At 37.2% G+C, this 14579-nt stretch overlaps 1 protein-coding gene across 2 annotated transcripts in view; it reads right to left on the reverse strand.

Annotated features, from left to right (window-relative positions):
* The window catches only part of eIF2D (eukaryotic translation initiation factor 2D), a 98130-nt gene that overhangs the window by 55101 nt on the left and 28450 nt on the right, over positions 1-14579 (reverse strand). For both annotated transcript variants that reach the window (XM_090409817.1, XM_090409818.1), the window contains exon 2: positions 11357-12529. In XM_090409817.1, the coding sequence (XP_090265943.1) occupies positions 11357-12529 (1173 nt within the window). The remainder of the gene's footprint in view (positions 1-11356; positions 12530-14579) is intronic.

Below are 14579 nucleotides of genomic sequence, written 5' to 3' on the forward strand. Positions count from 1 at the left end.
ACAACTCTCTTGGCTTCTCGCTTTCTCTCTCTGTACACCTCTCTGTCCTCTTCTACTCTTGACTCATCCCACTTCTGCTTTGCCTTCCTCTTAGCTGTCACTGCAAAAACCTTAAGATTACTAAGATTACTAAATATAAATATTGAAAAATATTTTCCCTCACTTGACACATCATCCTTCGATTGGGATAAGAGATCCATTTGTCTTAAGCTTGTGTAAATTGGGAAATTTAAAGATTACAGAAGAGGACGAATTAACAGATATAAGAAATGACAGAACTTTAAAACTAAAACATTCAACAATAGATACTACTTCATTTTGATTATCTCTAAGAAGTGAATTTCCCAATATTACCAAAAAAAGCAATAGAAGTTACTTAAGTATAAAGAGCTAATAAGCTTCATTTCGGCAATGAAAACATTATTTAAATTAAGGGAATATTAAATCCCACATAGTTTTAAAACCGAATAAGAAACTCAAAGATTGGAATCAGAGAGTTTCTTGCCGAATATAGTAAACTATAAAGTATCGGCGACCACTGGCATGAGCAAATGCAAGTGACCCTAGCATGTAGTGCAATACCGGAAGACTCGCAGCAAAGTCGGTAAATTCTGATTGCTATTCTTAGGTATTTTCCATAATGTAAAAACACATTTCCTAGGAAATGTATGCTGTTATTACATTATGGAAGGGAGGTCACTACCCAGACCGGTTTCAGCCTTTTTTGAGGCTTCATCAGTGAGTAGCTAGACCTAATACCAAAGTGTACAGCGAAAAGAACTCAAAAAAGGCTGAAACAGGTCTGGGTAGTGACCAAACTTATTACGTGCCGCAACTGCAAAACTGGTGTCACAAATAGAAAAAAGGGTATATTCTATGAGTTCTGTTGCGACTGGCTGCACACTTCCAGCACCGAAATAGGCGAATCTGCACAAAAGCTATTTATCGAACTTAACCAGCCGTTTTTCTGTTTGTTATGCCTCCCTTCAGTAAAACAACTTCTGAACATAGGTAAAGGTGTCAAAAACCTCGAACAGCACATCAATGCTTTGAACAAAACTTTTACCTCCAAAATACAGGCAGTGGAAGCTAAGCTCGAACAAATTGACAACCAGCACAACATAAGCTCACCTTTGCAAGTGAATGAACTCTGTGACATAATCTCATTAATGGTAAACGACTTGATGATGGCAAAAAGCAAAAAATTCAATGCCATTATTTTGAACTTTCCAACAGAAAATGGAAAATTATTAAACGGGAACATCAACAAACTAAGTCAAGGATGCAACATCGATTCTAATACCATCAGGTGCCATCGTTTCGGGCCTATAAATAAAAGAAAGGACGGAACGAACTTTCCGCACCTAGTAAAAGTGACTTGCGACATGCCGACAAGCACATCAAAACAGCGATCAACAAGTTCAAAGACACTTGTCCCCAATCGCGCATGGTGCTCGACCAGATTTATCATTTACACAAAGGGAACAAGCCAGCTTTGAAGACCACTCAAAGAAGAACGTCAAAATGGTGACAACAGTTGGATCATCGACTACAGAAAAGTTAAATTGGTGCAAAAACCAAGTGATGCCACTAGCAGCCACCATGGAGATTGGTATGCAGGCACCGCATAGGAAACGTGCAAGACCTTGCAGTCAAACATACATATGACCCACAAAACCCTATTAATCCACTTCACCAACATCCGTGGCCTAAACTCCAACCTTAGTGCCCACTACCACCTTCAGTTTACCAAACCCAACCTACTTATTCTGGCAGAAACTCAAATCTCACCTCTCCCCAGCATTATTTATCTCAACCTTCCAAGATACTCACTCTTCAACAACTTCTGTCACAAGGGTGTCTTGTGCATACATCCAATCTGACATACCTTGCCAGAGAGCACCCAACTTTGACCTTCTTTGGTTGAAAATATCTCTTCCCCACTCAGTCAAATTCATTTGCTGTCTCTATCACTCCCCGAATGCAACCAACCACTCTGAGCTCTTTAACTTCCTCTCTTTAAAAATTGATTTTCTCAAATCCCACTTTTGCAACAGCAAAATTATCCTCCTAGGAGATTTTAATGTCCACAACACCAGCTGGCTTTCTTCCTCCAGTTGTACAGATCTTGCAGGCAGAAATGCTGAAACATTTGCCATCACTAACGACCTTACATAAGTTGTTCAGATGCCAACCAGAATACAGATAACCCGAACCACTGCCCAAACACCCCAGATCTCTTCCTTACCAATAACCCCTCCAAATACGCAGTGAAAGTAGTGAGGCCTATACTGCACTGGGATCTATTCCACAAACTGGAAATTGGCCTATATTCAACCCATTCCCAAGAAGGGCAACAAGCAGTAGTAAGCTATGGAAATTTTAACAAAGAGCTCGCATCGTCAAACAAAAAAAAATCCGTATTTCACACAAAAACATTTATTAATACAGCTTGTGTACAAATGCCAATCAAAAAGTATGAGGGGACAATCAACCTGTAAAGGCTATCATTTTTAAACAAATATTTCATGATCGAAACATAAAATATTTGCACATAATCATCTGTGTTAATTTATCTTACATAAGAAAAACATTTTTGAACTATCAAAATATAACAAGAATAAAATCTTTTATAATCGCACATATGAAATAGTCTGCATTTTTTATAAACAAAATAAATTTCTTTTGTTTGCAATAGAAGTTTTTATGACAAACAATCTATAAATAATATTATCTAAACGCAATAATAGTGAAGTACATAATATTTCTCTTTTGTTTTTATACTTCAAGTGATAATCAACGATACCAATCAAGGGGCATTATTTTATAGTCCTATTTATTTATATGCAATTACCAAAAGTGAATTCCTACTTGTAAAATGATAGTAACAGTAACTATAATATTTTATTTAATAAAATTACTTTGTTAGGTTACCGTACGAGTTTTTCACTTAATATATTTCAAAAAATTATGTTTTTTTTTCTTTTTTTTTGAAAAAATAAAAAAGTAAACAAGAACCCTTTATAGCTCACCACTGATGACAAGTCACTGCCATCCGACTACCACCCCATCAACTTCCCCCCCTCTGGGTAATTCTGACCACAATCAAGTGCTCATCTCCTCCCCCGTGCATTGTTGCATGGGGGAGGAGATGAGCACTACTACTCCCATACACAAGAGTAGTTTGGCATTATAACAGTGTTCAGTGGGACAGCCTCTGCAACATTTCTATGCCGCATTCCCATGGTTGGACTATTGCTTCTGGCCTTCCAACCCAAACTTCTGGTTCACCAAAAGATGTGCCAAGGCTGTGCAGATGAAACACCAGACATATGGTAACTGGCTGAAATCAAGAACCTCATCCTCCAAAGCTTGAAACAGATGCAAAAAAAACAATCAATGCTTCCAAAACAGAGTTTGAAAGAGCAAAAAAGCAGGAAACTAGTAGCCTGTCCAAATGGCAGCCGAGCCTTTTGGTCTCTTGCCAAATCATTTGGCCATAACTTCTGCCCAACACTATTCCCACCCTCATCATCACCCACAGAAAAAGCCAATCTTTTGGCTTCATGCTCTTGCTTCCACTACATGCGTAACTGACGATGGTAAATGTCCCCCAACCATTCCAGACACCCAACATACCATGCCCCCTATACCCTATGGCGAACATATGATCAGAAAAATACTGTCCAAATTAGACACAAAAAAAGTCTCCTGGTGCTGATGGCATTTCCCCCAATTGTCCTGAAAGTTTGTGCACCAGAACCGACTCCTATCCTTTGTCGTCTATATATATATATACACACACTCTCTTACTCCACTGGAATCTATCCCACAAACTGGAAATTGGCCTATATTCAACCCATTCCCAAGAAGGGTGATGAGTCACTGCTGTCCTACTACCACCCTATCTCACTTACCTCAGTCCTATCTAAAGTAATGGAAAAAAATCATCAATTCCCAACTCCTACACTACCTTGAAGACACCCACCTAATAAACGACCGCCGGTATGGATTCAACAGGAGATCTGCTCACATATGTCACCCATCTCTGGACAAATGCCATGCAGAAGTTTGGAAAATCTCAAGTGGTTACACTTGATATCTCCAAAGCCTTTGACGAGGTGTGACACAAAGGCTTACTAAGCAAACTACCATCATTTGGTCTAATCCAGAATTTCTGTAGTTGGATTGCTAGCTTTCTGTCTGGATGTACACTGTGTGTGATGGTGGATGGCTCCCTATCCTCTCACCATTCAATTAATGCTGAGGTTCCACAAGGTTCTGTCCTCTCACCAACACTCTTCCTGCTATATATCAATGACCTACTTCATTTGACCTCCAACCCAATACACACTTTTGCAGACGACAGCACACTACACTCCTTGCTTTCATTTGATAAACCTTACCCTACACAACTCAATTCAACCTATAGAATATCAACCACCACCACAATTCCGATCTCCAAGCCATCCTACAATGGAGTTGTAGGATGGCTTGGAGATCGGATAATAATAAAACTTTTATTATCATCCGATAATAATAAAAATAAAACCCAGTTCTGTTTCCAATAAAAAAGAACCATTTTTTTCCCCCAGTATCCTTTTTGATGATACCCAAATTTCCAGACAGTCTGATATCTCTCTTCATGGAATTACCCTCACATCAAACCTCTCCTGGCATAAACACATCACAACCATTGCATCCTCAGCTTCAAAAAAACTAGGATTTCTCTTTCACTCAAGACTTCACTTCACCCCTGAACAGCTGTTAACATTACACAAATCAAAAATCTGCCGAGCTATTGAATACTGCTCCCACATATGGGGTGAGACCCCTAAAAGCTCTCTCAAAATGCATGACTCAATACAGAGGAGAGCAATTATTTATCAATGACCCATCTCTTACCAACTCTCCCCCTCCCCCACTTTCGCACAGACATTCGGTTTTTGCAATATGTATATTCTACAAATATTTCCATGGGAAATGCTCATCTGAAATAACATCAATAATTCCTCTACTCAGTACTAAGCTTGTTGGAACATGTGCAGCGCTGCTCAACATCCCTTCACAGTATACCTAGAAACAAACAGAACAAGTTTCTTTTCCTCCTCCATCATTACAACTGCTGCACTATGGAACAGTCCCCCCATGTGTTTCCCAAGGAATACAATTTACAGTCATTTAAATCAAATGCAAACAAGTTCCTCCTTTCCCAACCCACTACCCATAAACGGTACTAATGCACTATAGCAGTGGTCTCCAAACTTTTTGCTGTGAGGACCACATTGGTTATTTCAGTACTGTTCAACGGGTCGAAGTAATAAAAAAACTCTAAACTAGATATATGAGTTTTATTGTAAGCAGATAAAAACTGATTACAGACTATGTGAGATTAAATTATCGTATATTAATGACAACGAATGCTATCAGCAAATTTTTGCTAGCTGTTAGTTTTTCAACCGAATATACACCGACAATTTACATGTATAATTTCGTATAACTTCGAGTTTTTTGTCAATGAATACAGATTGGGAAATTTTGTTTTTATTTTGTTTTTGCTCATTAGTTCATTTTAACTGTGTTTTTTCTGACTTTTTAAAGTGTTCTTATTTCGTGCAACAAAAATTTTTTTGTTGATAAAAAAGTTTATTCGGATGTAACTTTTTTATTTCATCTTGAATTCTTTAAAATTTTTTTCTTCGTTAGTCCATTTTAACCGACCTTTTACAGTCAGAAAGACCGTAACTTGGTCTATGGTTACTTTTTGCTATTCAGGAGTTGCCCAGTGTTGTACCACTTTACCCCAGTCCTGAAGATACTTTCAGGCGCAAACTTTGTTTGCACACACTTGGATAAAGGATTAAACTAAATTTATTATAGTCTGACCAAGTAAAAAATAAACTTTCAACATCTTTCTCTAAATCCAGAGTAATTTAATAAAAAGGTGGCATACCATTTGGCAGCTCCTATAGGAGGAGATGACCTTGCTAATGCTTCTGCCTGGCTCCCACTGAAGAGACCTCAATAAAGGTCGAAACTAGTCTGGGTAGTAGCCCTTCCCTTAATGCATAACATTATACATATCTGCAAGGAGATGTGTTTTGCATTATGGGAGATACTGAGATAGGATCTTTGGTAGCTTGCTCCACCTTTGCAAGGAGTTGCACCACTTTATCCCAGTCCTGAAGATACTTTCAGGCGCAAACTTTGTTTGCACACACTTGGATAAAGGATTAAACTAAATTTATTATAGTCTGATCAAGTGAAAAATAAACTTTCAACATAAATGAAATTGATATTGATTTTAAGATGACAAACTTTATAAAAATCACTGGAGTAATTAACAGAACCTTTAAACCTAACTACGTACAGAAACACACAAGACTCAGGCTATTTAACTACATGATAAATAATAAAAACAACAAAAAATTAAAATAAGAAAATCAGATATCCACATCATCATCAACCATGGGTTCAGTGCCCGTAGGTGTCTGCTGCCATCTTGATATGATTCTTCCATTATATTCTGTTTTGTGCAAGATGACTCAATTTGTGTATAGAGTTTCCACACCATTTGACAATGTCATCGCCCCATTCTCCGTTTGGTCTTCCTCTTTTGTTCTTTCCTTCAATCATTCCAAACAGCAACGTTTTTAATTTTCTCTCATCGTTCATTCTACATATATGGCCAAATAGACGTAGTTTCCTTTTGATTATTTTCTGGATCAGGTTTTCTTTTGGTTGCATTCATCTGTAGATTTCCTCATTGCTCACTTTCTGTATCTAGCTTATTCTCAAGATCTTTCTATAGCACTTCCTCTCAAATGCCAATATCCTCCTTTCAGATTCTCTCAGGAGTACCTAGGCCTCACATCCATAGAGCATGCTGCTGAAGATACAGGTTTCTACAAGTTAGTTTGCATCTTTACAGCTCGGCTCTTCCATATTTTGTCCATGGCTTTTAAAATAGTTGTTGCTCTGGCTATTCTAATTTTTATCTCTTTTTTGGGATCCAAGTCATGCATCATGTGGCAGATATCCTATAAGATCTTTTTTAAGTAACAAATACTCCTCTTTCTTTCTAACGTGGATTTTAGCCAGGTGGCCTGTTCCAGTCTCATGCCATCTCTTTCTGGTTTTCCAATTCTTCTTTTTCTACTTATTTTATATCTATATAATATTTTTGGTAGTCCGCTATTGTCCTGATTTATATGTTGTCTGATTTACATGTTCTATCCTTTTTTGTTTATACTGTTTATACTATGTTATGTAGTAATTAACTGGTTTTATATTCAGGGATTGTAAAATTTCTTCATTTGTTTTATGGTCCCACTTGGTATATCCAGCTGTTTTTCTGAGAAATTTAATTTCTGCTGTTTGAATTAGTTTTTCATCTTTCCTTTTTATGGTCCATGTTTCACTTCCATATAGTAGAGTTAGTTTTGACAAGACATTATATAGTATGATTCTAGTGTGCTTTTGCTAGGGTTGGCTGAAATATATTATTTATTATGCCATTAACAAATACAAAATGTTATATTCAGGCAATAACAGTCAGAGAAAAGACACGACGATAATCTTGAACGGCAAGTTGTGGACAAATATCAAATGGGGAACCAGACGATATGACTTTGTTGTGTCTATAGTCCCACAGAAAAAAAGGTTCTACTAATGAAGAAAACAAACTTTTTGAAGTATCAGAGAAGTCAGCTGACAACAATAAAGGAACAGTTTGTCCTTGTTGGAGATCGAGACAGTAGAGCAGGAAATGATTACCAGACATAGAGAAATGTTTGGGGGAATTTTGGAGAAAATAGGAAAACTACTAATAATGATATGTACCAACTGCATTACTGTTCTTGACATGGACTAGTCAGTAATAACACCATGCTTCAATGTAAAAAGATGAGAAATTCCCATGGAGAGAATATGCAAGAATTATATCTGGTTTGTGAGGCTCATATACCAACTACAAGTATACACACGTTCGCTGCTACGCTCCACACACCAAGCATTTTCACTTCTTCAATGTCAGTATGAGTAATCCCGTTACCGGCAGTAATCGACACAAGTATATTCGTAGTTGGCAGCGAACATGTTAAGCAAAAATGAAAGAGTTTGAAATCAAGAATGAAATCTTGAACATTAGGTGCCAAACTCTGGAAAAAACAGTGATTCAGCCAGAGAAGTTATCTGTAAGGATAGAAAAAAATCAAAACTCAATGGTCAAGTCAAAGAGGCAGTCAAGGAAAAGGAAGAAAGCATACCAAAAGTTCTTGGCAAGTAAGTCAAGCCTGTACTCAAAGAATACAAAGAAAAATGTAAGAAAGCAAAGCACTGTGTAAAACAAACTAAACAAGTAATGGAAAAATTTTGTAAAGAACATGGAAAATGAATATCAGCAAGGTGGCAAAATATTCTGCAGACTATTGAAAAAGTTTAGAAATAGAAGAAAGAATACTGTAAAAGGAATCAGAGATGGTCAAGGTGACAATGACAGCATAGTGATAGGAAATCAGGAGTACATATGAATACTTCAAGTGGAGAAAGCCATCAAAAACTTGAAATGTGAGAAGGAAGATGGAGTAGATATTTGACTCAAAATGCTCAAATATGAAGATATAAAAGTTTATAAAAACGATGCATAATTCAAGCCTGGTCACAGGGCCGAATTTCAGATGATTGGTGTAAAGCTCTAATTGTACCCATCTATAAAAAAAAAAAAAGGAAATAAAACTGAATGTGAGAATTACAGAGATATTTCCCTACTGACTGTTCCTGGAAGATATATGCAAGTATATTTGAGAAACAGCTAAGAAAAGCTGTGAAAGTGAAGCTTAATAAAGAACAAGCTGGATTTAGATCTAATTATTATTACATGGCACCTCCAAGGAGTCCAAAGATTCATCAAGGGAGGGCGCCTACTCTACAGCTCTGTCTCCACAACTCAATTCACCAATGCCATCTACTGCCCCCACCACCATTGTCGAGACCAATTTTCAATTCAAGCAAATAGTTGAGAAATCACGGGAAAATAACATGGATCTGTATTTAAGTTTCGTAGATATGGAAAAGGTGCCAAAAGAAAAGCTGTTCAAAATGCTACAGTTATATGGTGTAAATTAGACATTATATCAAGAAATACTTAGTCTATATTTGAGTTGTAAGTTAGCCGAGGAAATTACAAGAAGATGGTTCGATGTTAACTCAGGTGTGAGACAGAGATGTACATTATCCCCAGTGTTATTCATCATCTATATGGATCACATTATGAAGGAAAGTGGTATTAAACCTGATATCAAAATTGGAGATGTTAATCTCAGCTCTTTACTTTATGCAGATGACATTTTTAAATAAATCAGTCACAAGTCTTCAGGATTCCTGACTAGATTGAATAACAGCTGTAATAAATTTAGTATGAAAATCAACAATAAAAGGCACAAACAATGAAAATATTTTACTTGCTCAATAGGTTCTCCATTCAGGAGAACCCATCATAATACTATACATTATGAGAAGGGCCACTACTCAGACCAGTTTTCGACCTTCATCGAGGTATGTTAAAGTGCACAGATACCTCTCCAAAAATTCTGAGTGAACCACAAAATCACTCTGAATATCACTGAGTGACCCTAAAGGATCACTACTAAACTCATCATATCTAAAGTTAATTGATATCCAATAATATTCGTCACTTAAGGCATCATCCACAAGCAATTTGTCTACATCATTCTGGCTAAATGTATCAAACCCTTCTCCACCAATTTCATGTGCCAAAGTAATGATTTCAACTGATAATGTAGACGCTTGAATGGTTGCACTGTTTGCAACACATCCGAGGCCAAGCTGCTTTCCAGCAGGCATTTAAAGTTTGTGGTCTTATTTCAGCGATAGCAGATGCAACATGATTTAAGAAGTCCAAAATAAAAAATTTTTTCCAAGCGCCAGTTACTGTTAATGATTCATTTTATAGTTTATCCAATATAAATTGAAAAGTGTGCTTAACGTAATATTTTTTTAAAAGTTGCAATTATGCCTTGATCTAATGGCTGAATAATGCTTGTTGTATTGGGTGGAAAAAACATTAAGTGCACATTTGGATGTTCTAAATGCGGATGACTTGTGCATTGTCAACAATTAATAAAACTTTAAAAGTGAGAGCTTTTGGCTTCATATATGTTTCCACTTCTGGTGCAAAGCAATTATTGAACCCTTCAGTAAATACAGCAGTTGTTACCCAGGCCTTTGTATTAGCCATCCAATGTATTCATAGCTGTTTCAGATCTTTGCCTTTCAGAGCAAGTGGTCTTAGAGATCGATTTACTAGGAGAGGTTTCAACATTCGATTTCCTGATGCATTGCTACAAAGTAACGTTACTCCATCTTTGCTTGCATTCAACCCACTTGCTTTTTTCTCAGACTTTGTGATGTAAGTTCGACTAGGCATTTTCTTCCAAAACAATCTTGTTTTGTCAGCGTTAAACACTTGATCAGGACAATATCCACCATCTTCAATAATTTTGGCTAACTTCTCTTGAAAATTTTTGGCTGCTTCTTCATCTGCTGCTGCAACCTCGCCTGTAATCTTCACATTATGAAGTTCCTTTTCAAAAACCTGGTTAGCCATCCTTTGCTAGCCAAAAATTCTTTATCAGCCTGGGAAGCGGAAGTAGGTGGCTCCAGTTGCTTCATCTGTTCATAAAACTGAAGAGCTTTTTGTTTAATTAAATAACCACTTATAGGAATTCTTCTTTGAATTAATTCTTCAATCCAAATTATGAACGTTCGTTCTATTTTTTCTAATAAAGCATCTCTTGAGTACAATGATAATTCGGCACTTAGTTTTGTGCCAGAAATGATAGATTTTCTTATTGCGACTTCATTCTTTTTAATTGCTCTTATAGTAGATTTGCCTAAATTAAAATGTTTACCAATTGCCGTAGATCCCTCTCCTTTTGCTAAGCGATCTGAAATTGCAATTTTCATTTCCAAAGAAACTGTTTTTCTTTGGTGCTTTTTCTTTTCCATTGGGCCAAATTAAATCTTTAAAATAAAAATTAGCAAAATTTAGACTTACGATAATGAAAACACAAACACTTACTCACATGCAAAATTAAACTTCACAGACGCTCACCACTTACATGTTACTCACATTACGTCAGAATGTGCTGCAACATGCTGTTCATTATGTACAACAGTACATAAGTTTAGAAGTTATGTACTGCATAACTTCAAAACTGCATAAAAAGAAACGAGTGTAACTGTATTTGTAACACAACATGAATAAACTTAAAGCAGTGGAGTTATAAACACCCAAGGGTTTTGAAATTTTACATTAAAATCATAAATTCCTTACCTTATTTTCTGAAAGGAGAAAAGTGGAAACACACAAGCAGTTACAGTATGGAGTTCTTTAATGTCTGGAAGCTGGTAACTATTTTGAGAATTATTTGCAGAAGACTTACTCGCTGTGGTGGATTCTATTTGGCCTTTTAGCTGAAGCACAACAGAAGGATCAGGAATATATGACATCAAATCACCATGCACACTGTCAATAAAAACAATACTTTCAACACCCTTAGTTAATTCTTCCACTTTTATAATCCCTGTTTTTTGTACTGTTTCCAAAAACGTAGAAAGTTTTTTATAACTAGTTTTTTTAATGTCCAACTTTTCACCATGAGGACAACAAGTCAGTACATAAGATCGGTAAAATGTACTTGTCAACATGGGAATTTCAAGTTTTTTGCCCATAACTTTCAATGTTGTCATAAAACATTTCATCAACAGATTATCCATATCTGATTTTGAACTTTCTTTAAAATCTGTTTCAGCTATTTGTACCTCATCTTCTACATCACTGTGTTCTGTAGTGATCTCTTCTATTTCATGGCAGTTTTCTGCTAGTTCAACAGTTTCACATAAATCAATTTCAGAAAGATTTTCTTCATTTCCAAAACAGCCATTACTAGTATCTACTTCATCACCATCCTCCTGTACACTGAATTCTGAACATGATTCTAGAAGGGGAAGTTGTGACTTATCACCAGATGCCCAAAGATAATCTTTATAAACATGACTAATTAGGACAGCTTTACCTTTTCTTTCTTCAGACAAGAAGGTTGCTTGATCTACAACAGCAGTCCCAACAGCAATCGGTACTCTACTGTCAATTAACTTTACTGCACATGTGTCACCCTGTTTCAAGTTTTGTATTTGACATGATTTTAGAACTACTCCAGGAAGCATTAAGTCAGCTCCACTGGATAATTTCTCAAACACTGGTGGCCATGTAGCCACAACAGGTAGCAAATCTGGAAACTGCCACAAAAAATATACAGTAGGAAAATACTTGCCATCAACTACAAAAAAATATGGATTCTGCCCAAAATAATAAACTAACACAGAGTTACCATTATGGCATACCAGTTTTGCTTGATTCAAGTTGGCAGCATTTGATAACAGACTACTTAGATCATCATCAGATAATAAGGGAAAATGGCTTTGCAACACAATTTTTAGTCGTTTCCTGAAAGGAGAGAAAAAAAATAAAAAAACATGCATGATGTGCATAAATATACAAAACTTTCCAAAAGAAGAAAGCTAGAAATAACAAAAATTCAGAGGTTTTTAAGATTAAAATATTTACTAAGTTATTTTCACTGATATATCTTCAGCACAAAGAGTTCACACTAATTACAAACAAATGAAACCCAAAATCAGCTAGAGAAATTTATAGTATTTTGAGGCAGTTTAATGCATTAGACAGGCTCATTTTTATGAATTAATTAACATTTTTGGAACGTCATTTTTTAAAATTTGGTAGAAGTGATAAACAAGTATCTTCCCCAGTAACGAATGATGGCGGATTCAGCTGCAGTCGCAAATGGTGTGTCGCCAAGTCCTCCGCCATTTAAGCACTCCATTATAAGGGAGTTTGTGGCATGCAGTACTCGCGGCATGTATGCGTCTCAGGAATTGGATATCTGGCTTCAGAGAGGGGGGGGGTGCGTGTGTGCATAAAGTGCAGGCAGTGGGAGAAAATAAATGTAGTAGATATCTCAATAATCGACCTTGTTGCTCCAGGAATGGGAAATGAATACAGGAAGACGAGTAGTGTAACAGGAGAGAATGAAGAAAAAAATATGAATGAGAAAATAATAGTTGATAGTGTAGAAAGCGTGAGTGACTGTGAAAGTTTAGGAGATGGTTTTGTTTGGGAGAGTGAATTTCGATTAAGAGTGACTGACCTGCAGAGGGGGATAGAGGAGCTGAAATGTCTTGGGAGAAGTATGAAAGATGAGATTAGGAGAATGGAAAAGATAAATGCAAGGCAGATCGGAGAAGGGGGGGGGAGAGTGTTTTGGGAATGATAGGAGAGAAATTTGGGCATGATAAAAGAGTAGAGAATGAAATTGGATGTGGAAATGGAAAGAATGGAAACAGCAGGAGAGAGGGAATGAGAGAGAGAGGTATGGGAGTACTAGAAGAGGAGAGAATGGAAACAGAAGGAGAGAGAGGCATGGGAGTGCTAGAAGAGAGGGAATGAGACAGAGGTATGGGAATGCTAGAAGAGGAGAGAATGGAAACAGTATGAGAGACGGAATGAGAGTGCTAGAAGAGGAGAGAATGAAAACAGTAGAAGAGAGGGAATGAGACAGAAGTATGGGAATGCTAGAAGAGGAGAGAATGGAAACAGTACGAGAGACGGAATGAGAGAGGGGCATGGGAGTGCTAGAAGAGAAGAGAATGGAAACAGTAGAAGAGAGGGAGTAATAGAGAGGTATAAGCATGAAAGAAGAGGAGAAAATGGAAACAATAGGAGAGAGGGAATGGTAAGAGGTATAATGTATGGGACTCAATGATCTGTGGTGTTCAAGATAGGATGCATGAGGAGCGTTTGCCAGGAGGAAATAGAAAGTGTAGCTTTGGCAGTTAAGAGAGGTGAAAGGGTGGATGAGATGATTGTGATGGTGGGAACAAATGACTTGAGTGGTGGTGTAAATAGGGCAGCGAGAGAGATATGAGATTCTTGCTTGAGGTGGTACAAAAGAAGACATAGAGAGGAAAGATAGTGCATGTGTTTTGCCTAGGTATGATAATGATGAGCTGAGCAGAAGAGCAGTGATATTGAATGACATAATAGCTAGAATGTGTGACAAGACCGGGAATTGTATGCGAGAGAATGTTTACATTTGAATGAGGAAGGATGTAAGCATCTGGAGAGATTGCTGTTCTGAACAACTTAGTGTGTCCCAGGGAGGATGGTAGCAGGGGTGGCCTCTTTTGGGAATGGGTACTTGGGAGAAGGGGGACGACATCAGGTAATACTGAGCCCAGTGGGGTCTAGAGGGGATAATGCTGGGTATAGAAACAACAGCATTTATATGCTTTATACTAATGCCAGTAGTATCCAGAATAAGGGAGAGGAATTGGTGGCACAGATAGCATCAGCCTGGCCAAAAATTATTGGGATCACTGAGACGTGGTTGACAGAAGGGGATATAATAACAGCAATAGAAGTCGCTGGGTACAGCATTTTTCGGCAGGATAGGAAGGGAAAGCGTGGTGGTGGAGTA

Source organism: Typopeltis vanoorti, chromosome 20 (genome assembly GCF_054136105.1).
Source record: "Typopeltis vanoorti isolate ZY-2024b chromosome 20, IOZ_Tvanoo_1.0, whole genome shotgun sequence".
In the NCBI taxonomy this organism is placed as follows: Eukaryota; Metazoa; Arthropoda; class Arachnida; order Uropygi; family Thelyphonidae; genus Typopeltis; species Typopeltis vanoorti.